Source organism: Nesoenas mayeri (genome assembly GCF_963082525.1).
Source record: "Nesoenas mayeri genome assembly, chromosome: 3".
Lineage (NCBI taxonomy): Eukaryota > Metazoa > Chordata > Aves > Columbiformes > Columbidae > Nesoenas > Nesoenas mayeri.
In genome coordinates, this window is record NC_137544.1 from 93,171,669 (window position 1) to 93,199,439 (window position 27,771).

Consider the following 27,771-nt stretch of genomic DNA (forward strand, 5'->3'; position numbering starts at 1 on the left):
CATCCTTAGCGTGCACGTAATCGTGTCTTTGCTGAATATGTACAGATGCATGTTTTGAGTTTTAAGGTGATCAGCGCACAAAGTAAGAGTTAAGAAATACGTATCAGCAAACTTACTGAAAAGCAGGTTCTTATGTTCCAGGGTGCTAAGTAGCTTAATTAAATCAATATGGAAACTCAGTAAAATGAGCAATATTGTGTATGTGTTTTTTTTTGTTTTTTAAGGATTCTGCAAATCTAGATCTCCTATTCCAAGCAGCAATGGATCTTAGCACAAGTACCAAGCCATATGATTGTGTCACTGCTTCATATTTGTTTAACTTCTTAATACATCATAAAGGACTACAGCATATTTGTTTAGGAAAATGGGTTGAGCATAACCCCCGGGTGGATGAAAACACCTCAGTAGGTACAGTGGAGAAGAACACTTTAGCAGGTAAGCTTTTGAGGAAATAGACCTCCATATTTTTTATATTTATTTGAAACCTTACTGCTTTTCCTTAAAACTTTTGGTAGGAGGCATAACGAGTAAGAAGTGCTTATTTCTAGTAGGTTTTAAAGTGTATTTTGTTTTGCTTTTAAGAAGCCAGATGCCTTAGTAAGATCTTAATCTGGTCCTGTTCAGGTTGAAGCTAGCCAATGCTCTTAGCAGGTGATTTTTGTTCTGATCAGTGGGTTGGTGACCCGGAGTCATCCTGTGCACATGAAGTGCGGGAAGGAACCCCCCAGCGAAGGCAGCAACGCTTGGTCTGTGTTATCTTCCAGTACTTGATATTTGCAGCTCTGCCCCTTGGAGCTCCGTTTGCTTGGAACAGTTTTTCTGAGTCGTTTGCAGCTCTGCATGTACATTTCTGTAGTAATTAGGCATTGTTCACATGTGGAACGTTTTTCTTTGGTTCAGTGCCTCTGGATGAAAGCAGAGACACGCTAGATCTGGCATATTTGGAAAATCTGTTAAGCAACCTTCTCCTGCCTTTTGTACTTTGCAATAAATCCAAAATCTTTAACTTAATTGTGTGTAATAAAGCATTGGATGTAATTTGTTACCTGTAGCGTTATACTTGGGTCTGTAATCTGTTCAGATTCTGATGCTGAGATGCCTCATGGTATAAATATAAATAGGCACATCTATCCTTGAAACTGGGCAGGTTCTTTAGTGGCCAATGTAAGATTTAAATATTTAGCCATAAAATGCTGATCTTTCTGCTGAACAATTTGTTGTATTAATATGGCTCTAAGGGCGAAGTCTGACTTTGAGTATGTGGTAGGGAACCTCTTTTGACTTGATCCTGAGTATAGGATCAAGGCTGTGCTTTTCACAGCTGCTGTCTGATTTGGGTAGACAGACTAAGTTGACTATAACAAATATTGCTGGATTTTAGGTAAGTGAAAATAGATATTCTTTTATCTAAATAACAAGAGAGTGAAAAGGGTAAACAAGGAAATTGCTGTGCATTGTCTGTTGAATTGTTGTGTGAACAGGCTTTTTTCCTATTTCTTTAAAACACATTTATTTCTTAGAAAATACAATGTATGTCTATAATGTGAATCTGTACTTTTTAAAATTTTAGTTATCAAACTTTTGTTGGTGAATGTTGAAGAAGAAATATTTCAAGCTAAGAACTCTCTGCTTCGAGCAGCAGCATCGTTCCCAATGTATGGGAGAGTGCATTGTATAACTGGGGCTTTGCAGCAATTATCTCTTAAGTAAGTAAAACGTGCTACTAAATAGTTGTAGTTCTGTATTTAAGCACAGTGAACATGCTGCTCAGGTGAGCGTAAAGGTATACGGTGTTATTGGTAAAGAAATCCAGCACCTGTATTATTGGCTGCTACACTGTTCACTGTTCAGCCAGTTGTTGGATATGCCCTTTTTATGTGTTAAACTCAGTCCTAAACCTTTTCAAACTGTATCCTATTTATAGTTTTCATAAATACTGTTGCAGAAGTGTGTGTAATTTAAATTCTTTTACAATGATACAATTATTTTTAATCCATGTTGGGTTTTGTTTCTGGTTTTGCACTTCTTTTTTTTTTAAAGTAACTTGACATTGGTAGCTGAATGGAAGGAAATGGTGGCAAGGCTCATTTTGATGTCATACAAGCTCTCTGCTGTAGTATCACCAGTAGTGCAGAGCTCATCACCAGAAGGTCTTATTCCAATGGATAGTGATTCAGGTAAACAAACAAAACCCCCCGAAGAATTCTCTTGAGATCTGAAATTCTATTTGTCTTACAGTGATTCAGAACTAGAACTAGCACTCCTTCATTTCTACTTCTTATGTCATGATCTTAAATTACTCTTTAAACTTCTGATAGAGGTTGACTTGATTTCTGCACTAAAAACAATAAAAGAAGCATTTGCAGATAATATTGTTGCATCTGTTTTAAAACAGATGACTGTGAAGTCCAGTTCTTTCTTCCTTAATCCTTGTAATCACCATAGTTTTTGTATTTTTTTCTTTCCTGCTAATAGCTTTCTTCTATACTTACATACTCAAAATGAATTATATTTGTATAAAGAACTGGAAGTGAAAAACAAAGCTAGCTTAAAAATTCTTCTTGTTTAATACGTAGAAAGTGCAGATCGCCTGCAGATGATTCTACATGAGATACAACCACAGGACACGAATGACTATTTCTTGCAAGCAAAAATTCTGAAAGAACACTGCAAAGTAGAGTCTGAAAAGCAGGCTGACCACAGGCCAATGGAAAATATTTGCGCAGAAATGAGAGGTAAATCCAGTGCTGTATTAGTCATTAAATCAAGATATTCTTTATAGAGCAGGCATTTTACATGGTTGATCAAAATTGGAAGTTAGTTGCTCCGTGTAGTGTTTCATTTCTACAATAAATCTGTCAGAACCTAGTTATTCATGGTATGGTTTTAAAGATGAATTGACCGTGTTTTTCTGGAAGTTTGTGGTTAATCTCTCTTAAAGCACAAATAAAAATGAGTTGGTTTGATATTGGCCTAGAATCTATTGCCTTAACTGCACTGGCCGGGTAATCTTCAACACCTTTTCTATCAAGCAACACTTTTAATGAGTTTCTTGTTGAAATGTTAGTGTGATTTCCCTCTCCAGTGTACACAAGACTAGTGGGGAATATGTTAATGCAATAAAAATTGTTGCATGAAATTACATAAGTAGAAGCTTCTTTTTGAAAGATTCTAGTGGTAAAATGTTAGATATTATTTCTCTGCTTTAATGAATAGAAACTATGAAACTGAACCTTACAATGATAAAAAAATTGCAAACTTTGGCATACTTAGTGTAGGTCAGCATAAATTTATAGAATATCTGTACATTATAAAATTTAGTAGTTTATGAAAACTTTTTATTCTTAAACATTTGAACTTTCTTTCCTCACATGTTTTTTCCTGTGTTTAAAATAGTTTGACTTGGGGCGTGTGTTTTTGCTTCATGAAAAGAAATCTGTAAATGTGTTCAAGTGCCACAATGGCCACCAGATGGAGATGTTGTGTTAAAAACGTGGGTTTGCCCTGGCCTCTTCCTATGAGGGCACCTGGATTAAAAACCAAATAACATGCAAAAAGTGATGGATGGATGATTGCCATGGAGTTTGCTGGAGCCTGCCTCTGAAGTTGTAGGTGTTTGTGTAGTTTGGTGTGCAAGTGAATATCAGTTGTGACCTGTACTTTTCAGAATCGCAGTTTTCTGGTGAAATGCTATACTGCTGCTCTTTCCAAGCAGAATAAAGTACAGTGAGTGTTCAGGAGTGGAAGTAATTAGGGCCAGGAGAACTCAATTATCTTTTGAATTAGCAAGTTCAAAAATTTTTTTTCATAGTTAATTGTGTTTTGTAAGTAGATCAGGCTAAATGAAGTTTAAATTAGAAGTCTGTGTTTGAGAGCTGAGTTACACTATCACATTTGTTGATTTTTATTTTTAAGGTAAAGAAGTGCAGACATGTGATGTCACAGCCCAAATGGTTCTTGTATGTTGCTGGAGGAGCATGAAGGAAGTATCTCTGCTCTTAGGGACACTGTGTAAACTTTTACCTTCACAGGCTGCATCTGAACCCTCAAATGGGCTTATTACTGTAGAACAGGTAGGAAAGTGCTTTTTATAATAAAATCTTCACTTTCTTGGGGCTAGGGAGGACAGTTTTCTGAAAGCTGGTTTTCTTAAATCTACATTCTGTATTGGGAAAGGTTGCTTTTTTTCTTTTAATTGCCATGTTCTCCTCATGGTTTCCTGGTTTTGTTAAACTTGGTTAATGGTCTACTTTTTGATAAGATGGTATTCAGAAGGCATAAGCATAGCAGTAACAGATAAGTGGAGAAGTTGTTATACATAGATAGCATACATCTTACAAATAACACAATACAATTAGATTAGGTATTCATTGAGTTTGTTCTGTTCAGGGATACCAATGCCTATAGACATATGTATTTATATATACTGGGCATTAATAGAGTTGTTAAAAATCTTGTAAACTGACTTCATATTGAAAGTGTCTTTTGTTTCATTTTTTAACCATACCTGTTGGGATTTGATTTAACGCTCTTCATTAATCGAACTTCATAATCAATTGTTATGAAAGTTAAACATGCTCAAGTAGTTGTAGTCTTGTCCAATGTAGGAGATTACATACAAATTATTCACAAATAAATGTGACTCTCCTTTTCCTTCATTTTTTTTTTTTAATTTAAGAGATGAGAAATGTTAATATGCCATCTGGGCCTCCTATAGCATTTTGAGTGCAGTGTTTACAAGGAATTAGATTACCATAGGCATTTACTTGGGAAATATTTTGTGTTTATTAAATTTCTGGTTTTAATTGATGACATTTTATTTCCATATGGTTTCAACAAAACCAGTTTCTGCATGGAAGATTGAAATATGCAAGACACAGTACTTTTTAACCTCTCTTTCTCTCCAACAGAAAAATATTTATTTAGCTTTTCCTTAGGTGTTAGAACTTTACATAACTAATAGTATAATGTATTGCAGATCTTATTTCTTAAGTTATCTAATGTTGTGGTGCCATGGCAGTAACACCTAGTATCTTTATTCTTGTGTTGTCTTTAGCCTTCACGTTTTCATCTGGTTAACAGCTGTGTTTGTATTGTTGTGGAGGCCTGGAGGGTAGATGAGAGAATAGATGTGCATTTCCACCATTACATTCTTTAATCTGCTCCAAGTCAAAAAAGGAATTGGTATTTTTAGCATGAGTCAGCTCCAACTAGCGTCTCCATCTTTATTTTGAAAGCAGACAGTAGTTGCCCTTTCAGAAATACTGTATCATTAAGGAACATATCTTATTTTCCCATAGATGCCTCATTAAATTCTTTATGCTTTTTACATCATCCTGTAAAAAGGAGCGTCTGTGTTATAATTTGAAGAATGCTAACTGATGTCAGTCTGACATCCTGATTTTTCCTCTGGCTTGTAAGGAAGTACACAAGGAAATACAATTTGGCTGTTTAACAAATATTATAGGAAAAAATATGGGCATTTTCTCTGCACTTCTTCTAACTGGCATTTACCTAATTGTAAGTAAAAAAAGAAAGAATTTCATCATAAATGACTAGAAATGCTAATAGAACAACTGTGGCTTCAGACCTCTATTAAACACTTTTCAGTGTTGAAAAATAAGAGAATTTGATTTTGGTATCTTATGCATGTAGAGCTTTCCTTTAAAGTTGCCCATCTTTATTCTGTAAGTATTGAAAGAGATTTAAGAATACAAAGTGGGGAAACTCTAGAGAAACCTTGATCATATTGCCTTGAGTCAGACAATGCTTCAAACACAGCAGAACTTTCAACTCTTCCTCAAATTCCTCTTTATCTCATCTGTGAGGTTTTAAGACAGTTTTGGGAGATAAGCTTACCAGAACTGTGTGCCAAAGTGAAAAGAAATGGGCAGCAGAAGACATAGTAGTGTCCCGGTGTCAGGGGTTCTGCTTGTGTTAACCCAGCAGCCGAGGAGAGCCGAGCTGAGCCCTTGTGGTGGAACACTGAAGTACACAGAAGATGCCAACCCTCTCTACTTGTTGCTTATTTGTGCCTCTGGTGCAGAGATGTGGCTCCAATTGCTGCTTTGGAGTTCATTCTGTGCAAAAAAGAGTTTAAATCAAACAAACCCCCCCAAACAATGAAAACCAAACTTCTCCCCAGTGTTTAGTGTAACTGGTCTATCTCCTCTGGAGTTCAAAATTGTTAGCAATACTTCATTAGCCTACTAGTTGTTTCAAGCTGTGAGATGCTCTTGCAGTCCTATATGAGTTTGAAGCCGTCCTCTCCTAATGCTTTGAAAAATAAAATACTCCCTAGAATGTGGGACCTTACTTTTAGTGGGATCTTACTGCCAGGAAAGTAAGATATGGAAGCACAACTGTACCAACCATTTCTCAGAGCACTTTTGGAACCTCTTGTGCAGAATTTATATCCTGAATACAGAGATTGTTGGTCTCAGCAGCAAGGACGGCCCTGTAAATGATTGACTATTGGATTATTAAGATGTTATAACCTGTTGTATTTTGGGTTTTTGACCCAAATTGACTAGATGTATTTAAGCTATTTGCTGCCTACTCCACATTTGAATATTTTAACATGAACCAGGGTGTTATTTCGTGTGCAAGCAAAGTTGGTAGGGTCACCTTTTTTTACGGTTGCTGTGGATCTTTGTTGTGGTGTGGAAAACATGAATTCCTTGACTTGTTCTCCATCCTGACAAATGTAGTACTGGTTTTATGGCACAGGGAAGTAGGACAGTCATGGATGGCATGATGCCATTAGATAGGAATCCCTGCTTATGCACTTGCTTCAGGATCAGTCCTGTGTCACTTGTGAGAACTGAGTAACTGCAGTGCTTTTTCTTCAAACTCTGTCCTATGTGTGGAAATGAATATATCAGAGTTGAATTCGAAGTAAGCTCCTAGTCAATGTGGCTGCTGCAAAAAGCTCAGAAATATAAATAGCAAAGTTGGAAGTTATGTGACCCCCCCAAAAAAAAAACCCAAACCAGAAATGCATATGACTTATTCTAAAAACGTAAGGGTGGTGGTGGAACAGGACAGTAATTTGATGTGCATGTGTATGGTTTTCTCGGTTTGGTTTTGTTTACACACCTGGGGAGCTGGTCTCTTTGTGGGTCAGTTCCTTCTGAAAAATGGGCACTTATGCTTGCTTTTGGGCTGGAAAGCTGAAACCCTGCAACTTAGCTTAAAATCCACTCAGATAACTGGTTTAGCTCAAATATCTCCAGTTATTGTTTGTTTCACATTAGGTGGGTTTTAGCTGCGGGAAATAATAGGTAGACTTAGTCTCCAGTTCTTCTTTCTAATCATTGAAATCTCCTTGCTTAGGTAGTATGAATTACTTAACAGCAGGGTGGAAAGCCATATAGCTAGATATGTTAACTTCTTTGACATCCTAATTACTTGTCAGAATATTAAAGTATGTTATTTTATAAATAACGGAATAAGGAGAATTTTATAAGAAACTAGACATGATCTCATTTTTGGTTTTATATATATGCTTTAAAGGAATTTTTGCTGAAGAACTGCTAGGAAATATTCCTGAAGAAGAGTTTGCGTAATAGAATGAAGTGCATGCTATGTGTTTTAAACAAATTGTATTAGAAGTTTGATTTAGACCTTGAAAGTTGATGAGAATTAGAGGGGAAAAAAAAATAAAAAAGCTTTTTGTAGAAAGAGATTGTGTGGAATTGTAAGCCTCCAAACAGCTTTAAAAGCTTGATGTCTGGGCAGAGGTCTAGAATATCAGTATTGGGGAAAATTTAGTTACAGCGTTTAGCTTTTTCAGACTTTTAAATGTTGCTCTGTATGTGTACATAATCTTATTTATTTTAAAATTGTTTCTAGCAGTCAAAGGCAATTATGCAGAATCCTAGAGTCGTAAAAATAGCTAAGGTAGATTAGTTTACTTTTGGCACAATGGTGAAGTTTGAATTTCTTATCTTAGATATTTTTGTATATGTTTGCTGCTGTTGCGATTTGGTAGATATTTTCTTTGGGATTTTAGGTAAGAGTGGAAGCAAACAAGAAGGATTCTAAGCTTGTTTCCTCTGAAAACTGGAGTTTTCCCTTTCTTAAAATCTGAGTGTTTTCCTCTTGGACAAACAGCTAATTTTATGTCCTTTATTTTTTTGCCCTTTTCTAAAGGATGTAGCACTATCCTTTTAACCTGAAAATTTGAGTGGAAAATTTGTTATCCTTAAGTGCTTTCTTTATGATAGGACTTCAAGTTGCTTTTTACTTTTGCCAGTGACCTTTCTAACCAGGGGCAGGGTTGCTGCTTTTAATTGCAGAAATGTCTTGCATACATAAATTGTTTATATATAATTTCAAATATATATTTTTCTCTTTTTTTAGGTTAAAAATATTGGCGAGTACTTTAAACATCATCTGCTGCAATCAAGGCACAGAGGTGCATTTGAACTGGCATATGCTGGCTTTGTGCAACTTACGGAAATGCTTTCCAGGTAGGAGATGGGTAACTTATGTTTTTAATATAATAATTTTACCAAGCTGTGGTATTGATCCTGAAACTGGCTGTGCCAAGCAGATTCTTGATTTCATGTGGATTTTGAGTTTGGTGTAGGTGTGATTATGACGTTAGTTACATGACATTTGTGATGTGGACTGTGATATGGTTAGAGATGGTGCTCAGGCATTGGAAGACCATACAGACATTTAACGCTTGCTCCATTTTTTCTTCATTTCTGGTGTGTTAGTTTGCTGAACAGCTCTCAAAAGCTCTTGGGAAAAGCAGGAGTGTAGAATCTGTAGAATTCTTTCCACCCACCCCTCCGCAACTTTCCCAGCCCTTTATGAAAATAAATGCCAGACTTTTTGTTTCAGCCAGGGTGTTTTCCTGGAAACTCTTTTTATTACTTGTCATTGAGTTGTGTATTCTGACATATGGATGACTACCTGGCAGTGCATCACAAGATGTGATATGCAGCCTTCTAGTGGTTTTTTTTTCTTCCTTACTCTTGTAACTTTATGCTTTCCTAGAAGATCTGAGTGAGCAGAATTGTCCTGAGATCAGGGCAAGAGCATTGGAATTTTCATTACATGCTTATTTACCCATTTCAAATGTTGGTAATGTTTCTTGGTGATACAGGATGATTGTGTCATATCCAGTTTTTAATAAGACAAAATATCTACTTTTTGGAAAGGCCAGACATTTTCGATTTGCGGTACACATATTTTCACACCAACGGCAGGTGAAGTAACTAATGTTCCCCTTTTGCCCCAAGTGGGCCAGTTTGAGGCACTGATCTTTATCTTGTTTATTTTGGGTGATGCAGAGGAAGGAAGAGGGGTAGTTTTGTTTGTTTGTTTTTTCTAAAGTAAAAATAAGTCTGATGGAAACAGCTTGGTGTTTTTAGTACAGACCAGCTGCCTGACCAGGTTCACTGCATGTCCCCTCAGCCAGTTTTCCCAGCAAAACTAAGGGGCTGATCTCTGGTGCGGGATGTTGGTGGGGCAGTTGCATTTGGGTACCATCACTGCTTCAGAAATTGGTTTTTGACACATTCTGGCCTTTGTTCTCTATGCCAGTGAGATGTTAAAACTCTAAGCCTTAGTTCTGTTGGTGCTGTATTTGTAGAAGGTACATTATTTTCTTCTATGTGCTAGCTATCTGAGTCATTTTAAGTTGGCCTGAGTAGTTTGTTGAGAGGTCACACAACCTTACTTTATGCTTGATTATCTACTTAAAAAGGAAGGAAAAAAAAAACCTGCCATGTGATACTGTTCTTGCTTATCTTTTTGCCTATCTATATACGTTATATACATATCTATAAATGTTGTGTTCTTTTTCTATACTATGAAAACTTGGTTCAGGAGTTTTAAGGTGATGTGTCAGATGGTTGCCTAGTGGCAGCCTTTGTGTGGGCCTGTTATTCATGTCCCCTCTGGGCTGGATCTTTGCTGTTTCCAGTGCTCCAAGTATTGAAAGAGCAGCTCCTACAGCAAGTGAGCACCTTGCCAAGGTGGGTGAATGGCTGGGAATGTCTAATGGACAACAGCTGAGGTGGTCTCACTTATCTGGGCACCTTCCTAGAGAAGTGGTTATACAGGGTGTTTCATAAAGATGAACTAATTTCAAAGCAGTATGTTTCATGGTGGCAACGTGTTACGTTCACACAAAAATTTACAAATGGCTTAGTGAGTTATCAAGTGTTAATCATTTGAAACTCTATGCCCTGCCTTTTCAGGTGCTAAGAGTTTCATTCAAGGGCAGCTTGTGGTTGCAGAGATCTAGTGATTTCAAGTTGGCTTCATCTTTTTGAAGCGCCCGGTGTTGACGCATCAATGAGTGAATCTAGTTTGAATGGGCTACAAGCAGACGTTTTAGGCTTTTGATTTTTCTAAGTCAGGTACAAAGCATTGTTCTGCTGTCTGCTGCGTATTTCTGGCTGCTGTTTGTAGATACTCCAGCACACTGTGCACTGTTTCATTCAATTTCCTGATGCTGCACTTGCAGTAATGACTCTTTTTCCTAACTAAAAAAAAAATCAACCACCATACCAACAGCAAAAACCTTCCTTCTTTTCAGTGCTTCTCTTGCAGATCTACAATATAATAATTTAAAACTTCCTGTATGGTTATCTAAACTTAGTTTTGTATGTGAAACTTGCTTTTTTCCAAAGCCAGAAGTAGGTTCAGATAACAAAGTATTAACAAGTTGAAGCACTGGTCGTCTTTTGAGACATGTAGTAAAAAAATTGAAGTGTGTTGTACCAGTAGGTAGTGTTTTCATGTCAGGCAGCACTTCTTTGAATGCTCATTAAATTAATGTAGTGTTCCAATAAAGTAAGCTATTAACAGTATCGAATGCATAGAAACAATTGCTGAATATTGAAGGGTGTTATCCATAGGTATGTTGGATGTGAATATAAACATGTGTTGATGTAAAATTAATTCCATGGTTAAGCTTTATGAGATACTTAGGTTTCAAAGGATTTATTCCTCCCATCAGCTTGGAGAGAGTCTGGCCATTGGAGTAATAGTGTTGGCTTTGGTGTTGTTTGTGGTGTGTTTTTCTTTTTCTTTTGTTTGTTTGTGGCTTATTTAAAAAAAAACAAAACAAAACAAACTTTTTACTATCACCAGCTCTTTTGAGAGGAGAAAGGAAGTGAACCAAACAGGTACAAGCCGCACCAGTCTGATTGCAGTCAATATGCAGGGCTATCTGGAACAAATGTTGTAGGAAGGGCAAACTAAAAAGTAGGAGATGCTGGAAAACATATAAAAGGTGCTGTTGGTTTGTAGCAGACTCTCTACATGGCAGACTAGTTGTTTTTCTTTGATTTTCAGTTTTAAAATTTCTTTTAAACACTAAGGCAAATAGAGTAGAGCAAATCTAGCCAGACTTCAGCGAAATTCCTGATATGTTTGTTCCCTCCCTCTTTTTCTGCCATTGTGTTTAATGGAACATAAATGACTTAAGAGAAGCTTTATGGTGGTGTAAAATAGCCAAGCTCAAGAGAATTCTGCTTCTCTGGCAGTTATAAGAACATTAAGCAGTATAAATATGCATTATCATAAAACGAAAACAAAACACTAAAAAAACAACAACAAACCACACAGACAAAAAAACCCCCACCACAATTATATTTAAGGAATTTTCCTCTTCTGAATTAACAGTTCTCCAAAGCAGGTTTTTGGTGATACATACTGCTTAATATTTTTAAAGATAAGCTATTTCAAATAGAGCATGTATTCCTTTGGGAAAAGGGAGTTTGCAAGAACCAAGAGAGCAGCTCTGTGGAAATATATTTGTTTCAGTGAAAGAATATATTTTCTGGGCAATCTGGGTCTCAAGGCTAATATTTGTATTTCAAGTGAAGAAGAAAGGAAACACATATTGGAATAGCCAATGACTTTGGTTTGGTACTCCTGGGACATGAGGATTATCTTGGCAGTGTTCTCCAAAACAGGCACATTAAGTCTCTCGATGAAGGCCAAACTGGTCTGCCTCTCTCGTAGAATCATTTTGGTTGGAAAAGACCCTGAAGATCAGAGAGTCCAACCATAACCTAACTCTAGCGCTAAACCATATCCATAAGAACCTCGTCTGAATGCCTTTTAAACACCTCCAGGGATGGTGACTCCACCACTTTCCTGGGCAGCCTGTTCCACTGCTCTCTATAGCCGCAAGGTTGTGCACAATCTGGAAGCACGTGTACCTGAATCTCTATTCATTTATGGCTGTATCCACAAATAACAGAGGAGGAAGGCTTTGGGGCAGCTTACAGTAATGTGCAGCTTAAACATGATACCTTGTTGAACAGAATTGAACTTGAGCCCTACAGAAGCATCCTTGGCACTTTAATTCATTCTTTCTCTAAGACCCACTGAAAAATGTCACTAGGACTGTGCCAAATCCCTTTCCCATGGTTTTATGAAAGACTCTAGTTGAACATGGTCCTTCATTTTTATAGCCAAACACTTCCTTAAAACCATATGCTGGAGTGTTACTATCTGAGCTTGCTTTTAGCTGTACAACTCTTAAATACCAGTCTTTATAAGAACCAAAAGTAGACTTCTTTCTAGACAGAGTAATGGTATTCAGACCTGTCTGAGTTAGTGGTGAAAGAAAAATCTTTCCTCCACAGAGATTTCTTAGGAACCTGATGAAATTCAATCTCTCTCTTGACATTTGAATGTAAATTGCTGAGTCTGCTCTGAGTACACCAGTTCCCATTCTTCCTGGTTCAGTGTTCCTTCTAAGAATGTAATGCTCCCTTCGTCCTGCCTGCTTAACATTGTCTGTGACAGCACCTCCAGAAAACCATGTGGTTACAAAACAAGCAACATCTATACCAATCACATAAGTTGTTTTTTTTTTCTTTAATACTTTGCTGTCATAGTCTCCAAGAAATTACAAACGCTCATTTGGTTCAGTAAGATGATTGATAGGGCAAGTACCCTGGAAGGCTTTGGGCATCTATTTTAAACTTGAATCTTTTGGAACCCATATGAATACTCAGATCATTTAGCTGTTTCAAATGGTGTTTTGTCTGTTTTGCTTTTACGTTATTTAGTGAGGCTTTTCTTAGAGAGCAAGTAGAATATAAAGATCACTGTAAAGATCAAAATTGTGGTGTTGCATAGCTATGGCTATAAGTGCTTTGCCTCACTAAAGTTGAAGAATATAGGGTGAAGGTTTGGGAAGAGTTATATAGTGCAATGTGTTTATTTAGGAACAATGTATTTTGAACAGTTTTAAGTGTTCCAATTAGAGCTTAAAGTCAGTGAACACAATTTTAGGTGTTATGCAGCAACTTAGGACTGTATCATACTGTTTTCTGGGAAACAGCAATGATAAAGAAAAAAAATTTGGTTTGCTTTTACAAATGTTTAATCCAGTATCAGTGGAAATTATTCATCTGCACTCGGTCAGTGTCTGATCCTCTGATATTTCTGTTGGGGAACTGGGAGTACACCTTCCTAAACCTTTGCGGTGAACTCTGCTTCTGACTCATTTTGTTGCTCTGAAGTGACTGTAACTCTTTGCCTTCCCAGGCCCCTGCAATCTGCTAGGAAAAATTTTCTTGTAAAAATTAAAGATTGTTGATGGACTTTCTGGTGACGTGTACTAGAACTGTCCCTAGCTTTTTGGCAAAAGTGTAATCATAGATGTCTAAAATGAAGGAGAGAAAAATAAACTAGAGGCAATAAAACCTGTTCTTATTTATTGTGATGCTTGTGGAGTTGGGAAGTACAGTATATAATAAAGTACAAGATACAATATTAAGGCATTACTCAGTTCCAAGACATGTTAATTTTTAACCCTGTCCATGTTCCCCCCCCCCCCCCCATTTCTTTTTGTGCTTGGTGGAAGAGTGAGATGGGGTAATGACATTGTCTCTGGAATTATGAGGCCACCCAAGGCTCTCTTTGCTCTCTTTTATTGCTAGCGAAACCACAAAACAGCACCTTTCTCAGTGCACCTATGTAATTTGGAAAATTTTTGCTTCATTTAGAGCAGATGATATGAAAACAGTGATAGAAAAAATCTACTTTTAAGAGTAACTCCTCTGAAACTACAAAGTCCTTCCACTTCTAAGGTGACATATCTTGAACAGTAACGTGTTTCTGAGGCTGGATTCTTGTCTTCTTATTTGTCTGAGAAGTGATGCAATAGTATGGAGACCAGAATTAATTACTTTTGTGAATAAGAATAATATTTAAAGTTATATCAAGAGAGGAAAGATGGTGAAAGAAAACCTCTCTTTTTCCAGATAGGGACTGATTACAGTGATTGGAAGCACTGAATTCTGGCTGTACCCATGTAGAAAATGCTGCTGGTCATGTGAAGTTTATGCCACAAACCACTGACATCCAGGGAGGCCAAATCCAAGATGGACCCTTTGTTCTTAACACACTATTAGTTTTGGATAGGAGACAAGACAGCTATATGAGTTAGGGAGAGGGATTTAGCTTTAACTTTGGATTGCCAGGCTTTTTGTACTCATTGATACTGACCACAGAAGGGGTTTTGAGCATGTATGAAATTATTATAATGGGCAGACAGAACTTTGTGGAAAAACACTGTACTGCATCTTAAGTAATTTGTGTATTGAGTTACTATGTTATATTTTAATTATCAACACTATTTGTTTGATCTGGTAAAAATAATTACTATTTCATTCTGGAAAATGATATTTGAGCTTGTGACCACCATTTTTACATTGTAAGGCTTCATTATTCTTGAAATTTAGGGCCACCTGCTTCTTAAGACAATATTCCTCTTGCCAGACCATAAGGAGGTGGAGCTGCCAAACTTAAGGGAGTAGTCATCTCCATTGCAAAGTCAATAGTCTCTAATGTTTCTAACTTTAAAGCAATAACTCTTTCACCTTTAAAAAAAAAAAAGTGCCTTGGTGGGTGACTGAACAAGGTAGAATTACTTGTGGCAAGATCAAAGCAATACAGTTTTGAGGGAGTCTGAAGTTATTGGATTTCAGTGTATTTCTCCTCTTTCTGTTGCTACTGAAAGGGAAAAAAAACCCCTTCAGTTTACTTAAGAGTAAAATATTCAGTATGGTACAAAGTAACTTATAAATGGTCTGCACCACAGCAGATGTGTGTGTATCTTGCGGGATGTTTGTCTTAAGACTCAGATAACACACTGAAGAGAGATGAGCACTGTTCTTTGCACAGCTAAACTAAGACATTTGAACTCTGCTTAGCCAGGGAGCTTAGACCAGCCACAGACATGACTAGAAGTAGCAGCTTTTGCAGGGTGTGTTGATGTGGATGAAGAGACCTGCCAAGTGGAGTCCGGCTGCGGAGATCCACAACAAGTTTTGTGTGGCCTCAACCCTAGAATTGTATCCTCCTTGTGTACCCAAAAGCAAGTAGAGGATGTGTCATGGAAGTAAGCAGGTGTAGCAATTATCAGCCACAGAAATAGAAAAGTCAAAGAAAAGATAACTTGCTGTTAGTTTCCAAATTAATTTGATTGCTTCTGTCACAGGCTTGGGGCAGAAAGTGCCTTTCTTTTATGCTGTGGTATAGGGTGACGTACCCTGATGAAACAGTCTTTCTCTTTGGACTGATGGTTTGCATCCTGTCTGCTGTTTTGAAGGGGTACTGCTGTTAAAAAATGAGAAGGCAGCCTAGCAGCAGTGTAGAAAATCTCTGGTGGAAATCCTAAGGGAATTACTGAAGAGTATGAGGTCTACTGTGTCTTCTGCTGACCTGTTGGCACTTCCTGTGACCTCTGTTTTCTGCATTATTAATTTTCTGTTTATTTTGTAAAATAAGGAAAGGAGGGTTTCACTATAGATTAAAGCCTCATTTGTTCTTCAGTATCAGGTTATTAGCCTACCTAAATTCTTAGTTTAGTAAGAGGAGATTAAAGAAGGAGAGAGTAGATTTAGACCTTCCATTAGATTTTGTTTTTCTGATTAGTAGCTGCTGCCTTTTAGTTGTTCTTTTAACTTCTTAATTTCAGTCACCTAGGTAGAAAACTTTTGTGTAGTCTTCCTGCAGGGTCTCACTACTTAATCATGTACTTAATTATAGTTTATATTTTTAGGTAAGGCAAGTCCTACGTGGTTGAGATAATTGCAGTTGTGTTGCCCACAGTGATTAATTCTCCTCTGAATCACGTGTTGAACCAGTGTGACAGGTTTTAATAACAATGTCCTGTTAATAGAAATTTTCGTAACAATGAATGATCCTCTTGGAACATTGGCTTAGGATTAATGAGCTGCTCTTGCACCCTGGATGTACATTTCATTGAACTGATCAGCACTAGCACTTGAAGTAGACTTGAATTCTCCTTGTCCTTGCAAGTCCTTTGCTTTCAGGCAACACTGAGTTGTATAACTGCAGAGGAGGAGTATTTGATGATAGGAGAGCAATGCAGGTACTTTATCAAAAGTTTGACTGACACAGTATTTCAAAAACAGTGATATGTCTTGTTATTCATTCCTTCTGCTGCGCTGTGTTTTGCAGGGATGTTTACATAATACGTACTTGCTGTGATGGGCTTCAGTTTTGTTTCATATAGTTATAAACATAATTGTATATATTACTTAACATAAAGTTCATGCATCAGCTGCTCTGTGGCAACAAAGATATGAATTTGTGAAGTGTCACTTCCTACACAGTGACTGATGTGCATATGTCTTTGTTTCCCTCCCCATAACATGGTAATAGCTCTTGGCAGAAGAGAATGGTTGCACTCCTGACGGACAGAATATTGTTTTCTGTTCGGTGAAATATCTTTCCCTAGTGGCACTTAAAGTGGGGTTAATGTAATTTGTACCAACATTGGAAAAATGTACAATTCCTTTTTAAATTTGTCTTGTTTCTTAAAAATCAGTGTATATGCTTGGAGATGTTCTCATAAAGTAAGAAATGTTTCTTAAAGTCACTAATTGCTTTCTTTGACTCTGTCCTAGTTTCTTAGGTATTTGTTTCATGTTTCTTGTGGATTGTTTCATGTAGGTGTAACAGTGAGAGTCTGCACAAGATGCCAGAGGAGTGGCTAAGCAGTGTGTTAGAAGAAATCAAATCTTGTGATCCTTCGTCTACATTATGTGCAACCAGACGGAGTGCAGGAATTCCATTCTATATCCAGGTACCAACTAATATTATTACCTCTGACTTTTAATTTTTTTTTTTATGTTCTTTCTGGTGTATCTACTTATGCATTTTTCTTACTTCAACCACTTTGGTCAAACAGTTGCTTTTTTAATACAGATTTTTATGGTCGTTGCGCAATCAAGAAGCCACATATAATTAAACCATGTTTCACGCTGTTTAGCGCTGCAGCTCTGTTGATGCTTGAGGTAGGTTTGAATAGCGTCTCAGAGGACCAAGCTTAGGCTCTGTGTGGCCACTGTAATAATTCTGGCAAATTAATAAATTAATTCACAGATTAAGTAAGGCTGTGTTAACCATGTAACTCTATGGTTCTTCCATGCAAAGTGGGAAGGTGATAAAATATGAACAGACCCTCACAGAATTGTGAAGTGGTGGCCTAGAAAACACTGCAAAGACATTGGGAGGCCCCCTCAACAACAATAAAGCAGGATCAAGTAACAGTCACTCTGATGGGTGTGTAGTGAATGACTAGGTGCGTATGGGACCGCACTCCGGCGGTCTCCCCATGGTACCCTCAGCTCCACATGTCCCAGCCTCTGGCTTCTGCTGAGCTCAGAACTGATGGCTGATCCTGGGCTGGTTTCATCTCTGCTGGAACCATGTGCCTTGCAGTGCTCTGCAGCAGCTCGTCTGCAGCCTCCTGGGCTTAGTTGCTGTAGAGTTGCTCCTGCAAATTACATTTACCTGTTTTCATTCATTAAAGCAGCTGTGACTGCTTTTCCCTAAATTAATTTCCGTCATTTTCATTTCCAACCAGTTTTCTAAGACAGGAGTCCAAGATGAACTACACGATTTGTAGCTTTCTCCACTCACTGGAGTATAGTCTCAAGCACGTTCCAAGAATCTGTGGGGCTGCTGGGAGCAAGTTCTCCCTGCCAGGATAATTCATCTTGCTTGTTTTCCATTCTGAGTTCACCCTGAGAAAGTTGAGGCAGCCTGCTTCTGTCTGACCTCTCTTGTGTCGCTCACAGCCTGCTCCTGGCTTTGCTAAGTGTGTGCGTGCCTGGCCGCAGAGATCAGAAGTAGGGCACTGGTTTTAGAGAGGCTTTTCTATTTCACTTTCAGCAGTTAAGGTTCTTTCCCATTTATTTTCGAAAGTTGCCTGCAAGACAAATTTGGTGATGGGTTTTTGGTTTCCCCACTCGCACCACAGAAGTCGAATCCAGTGGGCGTCAACTCACGTTAATCCTGAGAGTGTTACGCTGTCTGGTGTGAGGACTAAGTGGACCCAGTGGGATCCCATTGCAGAAAATGTGTGTAGTCTGCAGTTGGCCTACATTACTGAGGCCATATGGCAAAGCTTGCGCTGTGCCATAGCTGTTTGGATAAACGGGTCAGATGCTTCTATTTTGACAGCTCTGGAAGAGCGCAAAGTTAGTCTAGTCAATTAATGAGGAGGTTTGAAATGAACATTGGGATTACTCTGAAATAATCTATTTTTGAATCGTAATTTTATTGTAAAGAGAGGCGACAGTGTTCTTTGGCTGTAGTTCTGAATGTGCCTGTAGCACTCAGTAAAATGAATTAAGCCTTAAATAGCATGTTACGTTTAGATAATTAAAATACAAGTGGTAATGCATATCCTAACAGTACTGTAATAAGGTTATTTTATTAATGCATAAAATCGAGACTCGGTGTGGTCTCTTTGCCATCTGCTTCCTGTGACATTTATTCTTGTTTTACTAAAACACATCTGTTTTAATGATAATATGTAGTTTTTAAGGTTATGAGCATTTTAAATGACCTATTTAAAATAGAAATATTATTACCTAATGTTAATAATACAACGTTAAGAGCCTCAATTAGTGGATGAGGAAATGGTGGGAAAATACTAGTTACAGCTTTAACCTTTTTCGGGTACGAAACTTTAGTCTTCAGTTCATTCTCCTTTATTTTATACTTAATGAATACTTTATTTTATTTTCCCTTCCTTCTCTTTCTCCCATCATTAAAGATACCGATAAACTGATAGTGACTACTTCTGGGTTTCTGCCTAAACTCTGTACTTCATTTGACTTCCAGTTGATGGTTTAGTTGTTCATATGTGATGTAAAGTGCTATTAAATATCTTACTTGAAGTGATACCAAACAGACTCTGGGCCCTAAAACACAAATGGATAATAATTTTTTATTAGAAACAAGAGACGTGTGATTGCCCATTTGTTCCAAGTTGGACAAATTCAACAAGTGCTACTAGTCAGAAAGATTGTTTTAACTCCAGTGCTGAATTTTTTCATCTCAGCTGGGTGACCTACCCATTGAACTACTGTTGGAGATTGATGCATCTCTTCCCTCCTTTTAAAAGTGTGCTGCTTTTTTAATCCTAGTTTGCAAACCACTATTTATTCTTTGGTCAGCCCATGTCATCTTAAATATGTATGTTATTAAACTAAAAATATGTGCATACTGGGAAATGTAAGTATGTATAAATGGCAGATACTTTCACTATAATAAATATTATGATTTTTTTTGGTGTGTGATATATTATCTATTACATGCAAGCAAATTTTCTTAGGCAGATGGATAGTGCATGAGCAAAGTTTTCTTACTGAAATGTTGAATGCTAAGAGGCTTTGAACAAACTAAGAGTTAAAACAGAAACTTGCCTTTTGCAAGTTTTTCTTTAGTCCTTATGTATGGTCAGAAGGTAGGCTGCCATATGGTAAATATAGGGATACGGAGCAGAACTGGTAGTAAAGAAAAATGACTAGAAACACCCATGGTGGTTGTTTTTTTTATTTTTTCTTTCTGTAGGCTTTGTTAGCTTCAGAACCAAAGAAGAAAACAGATTTGCTGAAAATGACAATGAAAGAATTGATATCTTTAGCTGCACCTTTGAATGAACCATCCACTGTAATTCCACAGGTAAAATACAGCGTCTCATCAGAAGGCGAATGTCAAAAAAGTCTTTATGTTGCTTCAGTTAAGGAAATTTGTGTGTGTGTTTTAATAAGGATACTTTGTTTATATTATCTGTAGCTAGATTTTAAAATGTTTACATGTGCAAAGGTTTTGGAGTCACTGGAATTTGCAAGTGCGTAAGATACTAAAAAGAGATTGGGCATAATTTCAGTTGTTTTTTTGGTCCAGCAAATATAGTCCTATTCATTTTGAATTTACATGATCAGCTTACTTCCTGTCGTATATTTCTAAACAAAAAGGTAATTTCCTTTTTACAAGGAAATGAACAAGCAAGTATTTGTTTACATTTAGAATATGTTGCATTAATCATATTGTATGCAGTAAAATATTATATGAAAAGTGATTTTATGCATACTTAGTAACTTCTAGAACTTAAAGATATACATTTAGAATGCATTAAAAAATTATTTTCAAGTCAAGAGCTTTATCTTCATAACGTTGTTATCAAATACTTAATCTTTCTGTTTGTAAATGCAAACCATAATTTGTTGACAATACATAGAAGTATGTTCTAATGGCTCTGCCAGATCTTCTGCTGGTATAAATTTATGAAGCCTTGTCAAAGCCCGTGAAGCTGTACAGATTACCACCTTCCCCTACAGAGAGTAGAGAAAGAGCAGAAAATGCTCCATATGGTGAAGCAAGCCTGGCTGTCAGTTTTGGCTTAATATTGTCCTCCTGTGAGTTGTAGTTTATTTTTTCTTACAGTATCTACAGCATGTCAAGAATGTTGGAAAAGATGATTTCGAACTTTGAAAGTTATTTTTACAGCCCTGATAAGCTAAGGAAAAAAGTATGCTGGTCTTTTCTGGCATTGCCTGGGCTGACTTGTTAGAGGAATATATTTTTAAACTGTAATTGGTTTTAGCAGTGTTTACTGCTGCACCATTTTAATGTATTTTTAATAGCTGTATTCTGGTGTTTAATATGGAAATAAAGTGGTGTAAATGTGCATCTGGGTTATTTTTGTTTCGCATGTTCATTGCTATAATTAACATACATTAAGTTGAAGATATTTCCTAACTACTATATATATATTTCTTCTATTTCTTCTACCCCCACAGGTTCATGCTTTAAATATCCTTCGAGCACTGTTTAGGGATACACGTTTAGGTGAAAACATCATGCCTTATGTTGCAGATGGAATGCAAGCAGCAATTTTAGGTTTTATGTCACCTGTCTGGGCAGTAAGTTAATTCTTAATTTTGTTTCTCTAATGTAACATGAAATAGAGCAGTTCTATTCAGTGAAGCTTTGGTCATGTTTATAAATGGCAGTACCTTGATTTCTGGAATGTTACATATTGTTGAATTTTAAGGTATAATACAGAATAATGTAGACCTGCAAAAAAGTCAGTCTTGGTCATGTGTTTTGTTTTCGTTTCATTTTTCTGTCCTGTGAAATGCTGACATGGACAAAAAATAGGGACAAGAGTTATCTTATAGATGAAAATAGATCTGGTGGTTAAAATTTGAGTTAGTGCACCTAGCTGTTATAGTCAGGAGTGCATTTACATTCTTTCTCTCGGTTAATTTGCTTTTCAATAAAAGAAAGTATTCCATGTCACGTATTGAGGTTGAGCATTTCACGATCTACCATGGATAATGGTGAATGCTCTGGACCACTACAAATCTGGATGTATCCATTAAAAATGGACATCTCCAAATAATCTGAATTTCTTGTTAGTGCCCTCTCGATTAAGAGGAAAGATGCTCTGAATTAGTTCTGTTTGCTCACCTCTTGAACGGTAGGCTTGCTCTGTCCTTCATGCTAGTGTTGTTCTTTTTGACTGTGCAGTAGTGGCTGTATTTAAAAAAATTATTGGTACATTTCAACGGTATTATTAAAACATAGTTTGTGTTCTTTTTCCTTTAGGTAAGAAATTCATCTACACTTCTTTTTAGTGCTCTGATTACAAGAATTTTTGGGGTTAAAAGAGGGAAAGATGAAAATTCCAAAAAAAATAGGTAAGCTTCGCTTGTTACCAATTATAAGTTTGCAAAACATGGCCTTAGCCAACAACAATTTGAAAATGTTGCTTGCTTTATGGATATATTTGAATCATGATGTTACAAAAACATCTAGCTTTGCTTAAACTTTGCTGCCAAGAAATAAGCAATAGGGCCAAAAATATCTGCTGTCAAGCACTGAGAGTTAATTTGTACTTGTGCAGTTTCACAGAAGGGGAATGTTGCTGAGAGGTTTTTGTACCAGCAGCCCATCTGAATGCCCAGTGTCTCTTGTGGTCACAAACTGGCCCTAGTGTTCCTGCCAGCAAAGAGAAGGGGCTAAAGAAGAAGAGGGGCAATGGACACATGTGTCGCATGTTCTGTTACCTCTATAGCAGGCCTGGAGTTAATTTCACCCCCATGAATTTGAGATTTCCCCCCCCCGCCCTCCCTTTAGTTTCCTTACTCTTAATACACCCTGTCCCTCGTTCATGTCTCTTCCTTGTGAAGCTTCTCTTCCAAGGGATTTTCCCCTTGAACTCTATAGTCCTGCTCCAAATCCTGTACTATTTCACTTTCTTATGTAAAACCAGTTCTCCCCGACTCTTAAAACTCCCAGTCCTGAGCATTCCTGTTTCTCTGCACTCTCCAGTTAGTGCACAAGCACCTCCGTGTTTTCTTTGGCCTTCAGCCCCTTCCTTTAGCTGCTGCAGCAAATGGAGCGTGCCCATGCCCTGGGCTCTGTAGATGAGGTTCTGCACTTGAAGGGATGTAAAAGTAGCTCAGGATGCAGAATAAACTCATTAAAAAACACTCCTGGGTGCATCTGTGGGGCCATAGAGTGGTCATGCTATGGATATTATGGTAACCATTTCAAATCATGGACAAAGTATGCAATTTCTGAAATAAGACAGTTGTTAGAATTTACCTTCAAAAATTCCACTTTTTTTTTTTATTCATTATACAGTGATTCCTTAGTGTTGATCTATGTAGCTGATATAATTTTCATGCACATTATGAGAAACTAAATATCCTGGGTTGATACTTGTCTTTCATCTTTTAGGTGATAGATAGGTGCCATTTTAGCTGTTTGAAATACTTCATTTATTTTAGGTGTCACTTGAAAAATTAGTTACTATGCATGTATGAATGTGAGGAAGAAATACAGATGGGAGCTTGGAGGGAGATTTCCCTTAGAAAATAACTCTTGTGCCCCAAACCAGTTTGAAATGTCATCTCCCCTACTGCATGAAAAGATCCCTGCTTTGTCATAAACCCAACTCACGTCTCACTAGAACCTGGAATTCACTCCCATAACCCCTGAAATCCAAGCAGAGCAATAAAGCTGTTTCTTGCCTTCTCACTTTGTTTCTGAAACAGCATCTAAAGTTCGGGTTTGTGTGCTGTGTTTTGTGTGCGTATTTAGTTTGCATTGTGGTTTGGTTTTTTTTTTTTAATTTTTAAAAATTTAATATTGAGCAGTTATTGAAAGAGATATGTACCTCAGCTTTTTTTATGCTTGTATCCTATGGAAGAATTACACACAAATCCCTGCAATGAGAAGGCAAACTGACTTCTCAAATATGTGCAGTGTGATGAGTAACGTTATCTGAGATTTGTGTTTGTGGAGTTGCAGAAAGTAATGCTTTTGAGCATCTGTTGGGGATGGGAGATACCAGAATGAAGGAACGTAAACGTCTACATAGTTGAATTGAATTAATTAAAAACAATATTAATTTTTATGTAACTGGCACTGTTGACTTGCTTCTCTGAAGCTTTTTGTTTAGAGTAATTTCTTTGTAGTCATTTTGGCCAAAAGATGTTAAAGCTGGACTATCTTCTTTTTCTTCCTCTAGTTGTTTAGTAATTTTGCATTAGATGTTGTACGTAGTCACTTCTACCGTTTCCCATCTGTACTTGTCAATACCATGAAACAGGAATGGGAAAACACTTCTTAAGACAGGTCAGTGAGAGACAGAAGGTATGAAAACAGGGGCGGTGACTGACATCAAGTCTGACTTCTGTCTCTACAGGAGATACTGGATTAGGATGGGTGTCAAACTAATTTTCACTGGGGGCCGCATGAACCTCGCTGTTGCCTTCAAAAGGCCGGATATAATTTTAGGAATGTGTAAACGTAACTACTCGTACGTTTATACAGCCCTAAAATTACATTTGGCCCTTTGAAGGTAACTGTGAGGCTGATGTGGCTGCTGGTGAAAATTAGTTTGATACTGCTGATCTAGAGGTTGTTGGGCTGTTTTGCTTGCAAAGGCCCTTTCTCTGAACCTCGCCCCAGGGTTTAAGGTAGGTTGTGTTTGGGAAGAGGTCTGTGTTTTCGGGGTTTGGCACCACGAGGTGTCACCGTTGCTGCACAGCTCAGTACCAAGTACCTGAGGTGCAGCTGTGCTTGGGCACTTCTCTTCCAGAGCTCTAAACTTGGTTTGTTTAGTGTTTTGCCAGAACAGAATTCACATATTAAAACCAAGTCATTTTTTTCCCCACTTTTAAATCTGTCAGTTTACTTTAAAACCACTAGCATTTTAGCAACTTGAGTCTATAGGACCTTGTGTGAAAGTCACCTGTGTTTGAGCTGCATGTTCTGTTGTCTGCAGTATGTTCTGTTAAGGGCCAGTCTGCCTGTGGACAGAAACACAGACCCACTCCCTGATGCTGCCATTAGGACTTTGCATAGGTTTCTGGTTTGCCTGACTTTAGACTAGGGGTTTATATCTGTTTCTCCAGCTCCAGTGTGGAGATACCTTACTGCTGGGCTATTCTAGGCATCTGTCTAAAAAGGGGTGGACTTTCTGGTTGTTTTCTCAATAAGAGATCCTGTGAAACTGATACAGTTGGACTGGGGGAGAGTTTGTGTAGTTCTCCAGAAGAAAGCTTTGTTGGAACGGTCCTAGCAACTTAACTCCACTGCTGTGTTACTTTAATATGCTTTGTGTTACATTTCCTTTTTCTTCTTTTTCTCTTATCTCCATCCTCTATACGGAAATTATAGCCTATCACATCTTTTGCTGTTCTAAGTCTGCTGATGTTACATTTCATTCCCTATTCATGTTAATTTTGTACATTATAATTGCCACGCAGCTGGGGTGTTGATTTAGTGACAGCACAGTGGTTGTCTATTATTTGATGGTCTTGATGAGTTGTGAAGCACTGGATTGAATGACTGAATTAACTACAATCTGTGTATGATCAGTAACCTGTTCGTGGTGGTGGTTGTGGTGTTTTGTTTCCCTCCTCCGCAAGGGATATGTGAAAGAATCACAGAATGTCAGGGATTGGAAAGGACCTCAGAAGATCATCCAGTCCAATCCCCCTGCCAGAGCAGGAACACCCAGATGAGGTTACACAGGAATGTGTCCAGGTGGGTTTTGAATGTCTCCAGAGAAGGAGACTCCACAACCTCCCTGGGCAGCCTGTTCCAGTGCTCTGGCACCCTCACTGAGAAGAAGTTTCTTCTCAAATTTAAGTGGAACCTCTTGTGTTCCAGTTTGAACCCATTGCCCCTTGTCCTACCGTTGGATGTCACCGAGAAGATCCTGGCTCCATCCTCGTGACACTCACCCTTTGCATATTTATAAACATAAATGATGTCACCCCTCAGTCTCCTCTTCTCCAAGCTAAAGAGCCCCAGCTCCCTCAGCCTTTCCTCATAAGGGAGATGCTCCACTCCCTTCATCATCTTTGTTGCCCTGCGCTGGACTCTCTCCAGCAGTTCCCTGTCCTTCTGGAACTGAGGGGCCCAGAACTGGACAAAATATTCCAGGTGTGGTCTCACCAGGGCAGAGTAGAGGGGAAGGAGAACCTCTCTGGACCTACTAACCACCCCTCTTCTTATACACCCCAGGATGCCATTGGCCTTCCTGGCCACAAGGGCACAGTGCTGGCTTGTGGTCATGGGTTTGGGTTTTTGTTTTGATTTCTCTGCTGCCCCATCCCAACCTTCTTGTGCCATTTTGGGTGTTTGCAGTAGAACAGCTGCATGAAAGGGCCCAGTGACTCTGTGACAAATCAAGTGAGGGCATGCCTAATTCTGCTGAGAGACATTTTAAGTTATATCTGCGGTGGCCATCCCTACTGGATTGCAGAGGCAAGAAGGTGTGTTGAGCTGGGCTTTGGAATCATTGAAAGAGCATCAGGAAGGTCAGCCAGAGCTGTCTACTTCAATCTGAGGAGAAGGCAACACTGAAAACTTGGTCTGCAGTTTGAGGAGACACAGGTTGAAGAAATTATGAACTACATATTGTGGCTTCTGCTGCTTGGTCGTGCTGGTTCCCTTGGTGGTGGGGCTGTTCTGGGGTTATCTGCACCGTGTGTGCATCAGCAGCTGTGTTGGCACAACTGAGGAGGGGAAAACTGGGGCAAGGAAGGAAAGGGATTTCTTGAGCAGAATGCTGGGCTCATGCCAGACTTCTCCCTTAAGGGTTCACTGGAAACTTGAAGGGACTACTCTACATCATGCTCTACAGGAGATGCAATCATATCCCGTTTTCATTAAATATTGATGCATCTTTTTAATTTCAGCATGGACAAGAAAATAATGAATTGGAAAATTAATACTTGAAAAACAACAACTTAGTGCAGCTCTTGCAAGTAGAAGCAATAGAAGACTATTTACAGTGGTCCATGTGACTATACAGGTTGAGCTTTCTCTTTGTAGTGAAAAGAAAATTAGAAACAAGTTTTATCTGGGCTCTCTTTCTGAGAGAGATGGTATGAAAACAACTAATGCTGCTCTAAGTGTGTGAGTATTTGACTAAATGATACTTCAAATTCCAGATAACTGACATTTAAAAAATGGTCCTGTTAACGCTTACCTGTAGGGGGACTTTTTTTTTTTTTTTTGGTATATTTGATTTGGGAATATAATTTCCTTAAATATTATGATAATTTCAAATCTACAAGGCTTGGAATGAAATTCTCGCCACATAAATACAAAGTACAGGTGTGCTTTCCACTGGCTGCCCTGGAAGCACTGCTCTGAGGTTCATGGTGAAGACCCGAGTATGACGCTCGGTGTAATCCACATTGATTGAAGTTGGGCTTTGAATGGCAGTGGGTTCTGTAGGCTGATGAGTTCTGCCTCTCATGCTTTGATTAAATAACCATTTCATTTTCTTGAGCAGTCAGCCTACATACAGTGTAGGTTTGCTGATTCTGCACACTTTTCAAAACGCTGGAGTGTAATGTATACTTAATAATTCTGTGTTTTCCTTGGATATTTTTTTTTTCGGTTGGCGTTGCTGCGGATTGCAAATCTTCTAAAGTAAATGTTTGCTCTAGTTGAGCATGAGTATTCATCACATGAAAAATTATGGTGTCTTGAGATGAAGAGATTTTAAAAATAAAATGAAATATAAATTGTGATAGGTAATGCATATGTGTACATGAAAATCAAAGTAAGTTACATATAAAGATAACTGAAATTAATTTTGAAATGTAATTAAATTTCTCATCGTCGAGGAATTCTGCCTAAATGTACAGTTACAGTAGTACTAGTGACACTTTCACCTAAATTCATGTACACACACACATCTATATACGCATTTGTATGCTGCCTGGTGGAAAAGGACATGGGGGTCTTGATTGACAGTGCTCTGCATATGAGCCAGCAGTGTGCCCAGGTGGCTGAAAAGGCCAACAGCATCCTGGCTTGTATCAGAAATAGTATGGCCAGCAGGACTAGAGAAGTGATTTTGCCATGATACTCAGTGCTGGTGAGGCCCCGGCTTGAATCCTGTGTTCAGTTTTGGGCCTC

General features: G+C 38.0%; 1 protein-coding gene across 1 annotated transcript in view; it reads left to right on the forward strand.

Moving 5' to 3' along the window:
* THADA (THADA armadillo repeat containing) overlaps positions 1-27,771 on the forward strand; it is a gene marked incomplete at its 3' end in the record, with an annotated part of 165,811 nt that overhangs the window by 14,901 nt on the left and 123,139 nt on the right. The window contains exons 17-26 of the mRNA XM_080341089.1: positions 225-435; positions 1,571-1,706; positions 2,041-2,177; positions 2,577-2,735; positions 3,916-4,073; positions 8,365-8,474; positions 16,969-17,101; positions 19,882-19,992; positions 21,114-21,236; positions 21,925-22,016. Of these exons, the coding sequence (XP_080197215.1) occupies positions 225-435; positions 1,571-1,706; positions 2,041-2,177; positions 2,577-2,735; positions 3,916-4,073; positions 8,365-8,474; positions 16,969-17,101; positions 19,882-19,992; positions 21,114-21,236; positions 21,925-22,016 (1,370 nt within the window). The remainder of the gene's footprint in view (positions 1-224; positions 436-1,570; positions 1,707-2,040; positions 2,178-2,576; positions 2,736-3,915; positions 4,074-8,364; positions 8,475-16,968; positions 17,102-19,881; positions 19,993-21,113; positions 21,237-21,924; positions 22,017-27,771) is intronic.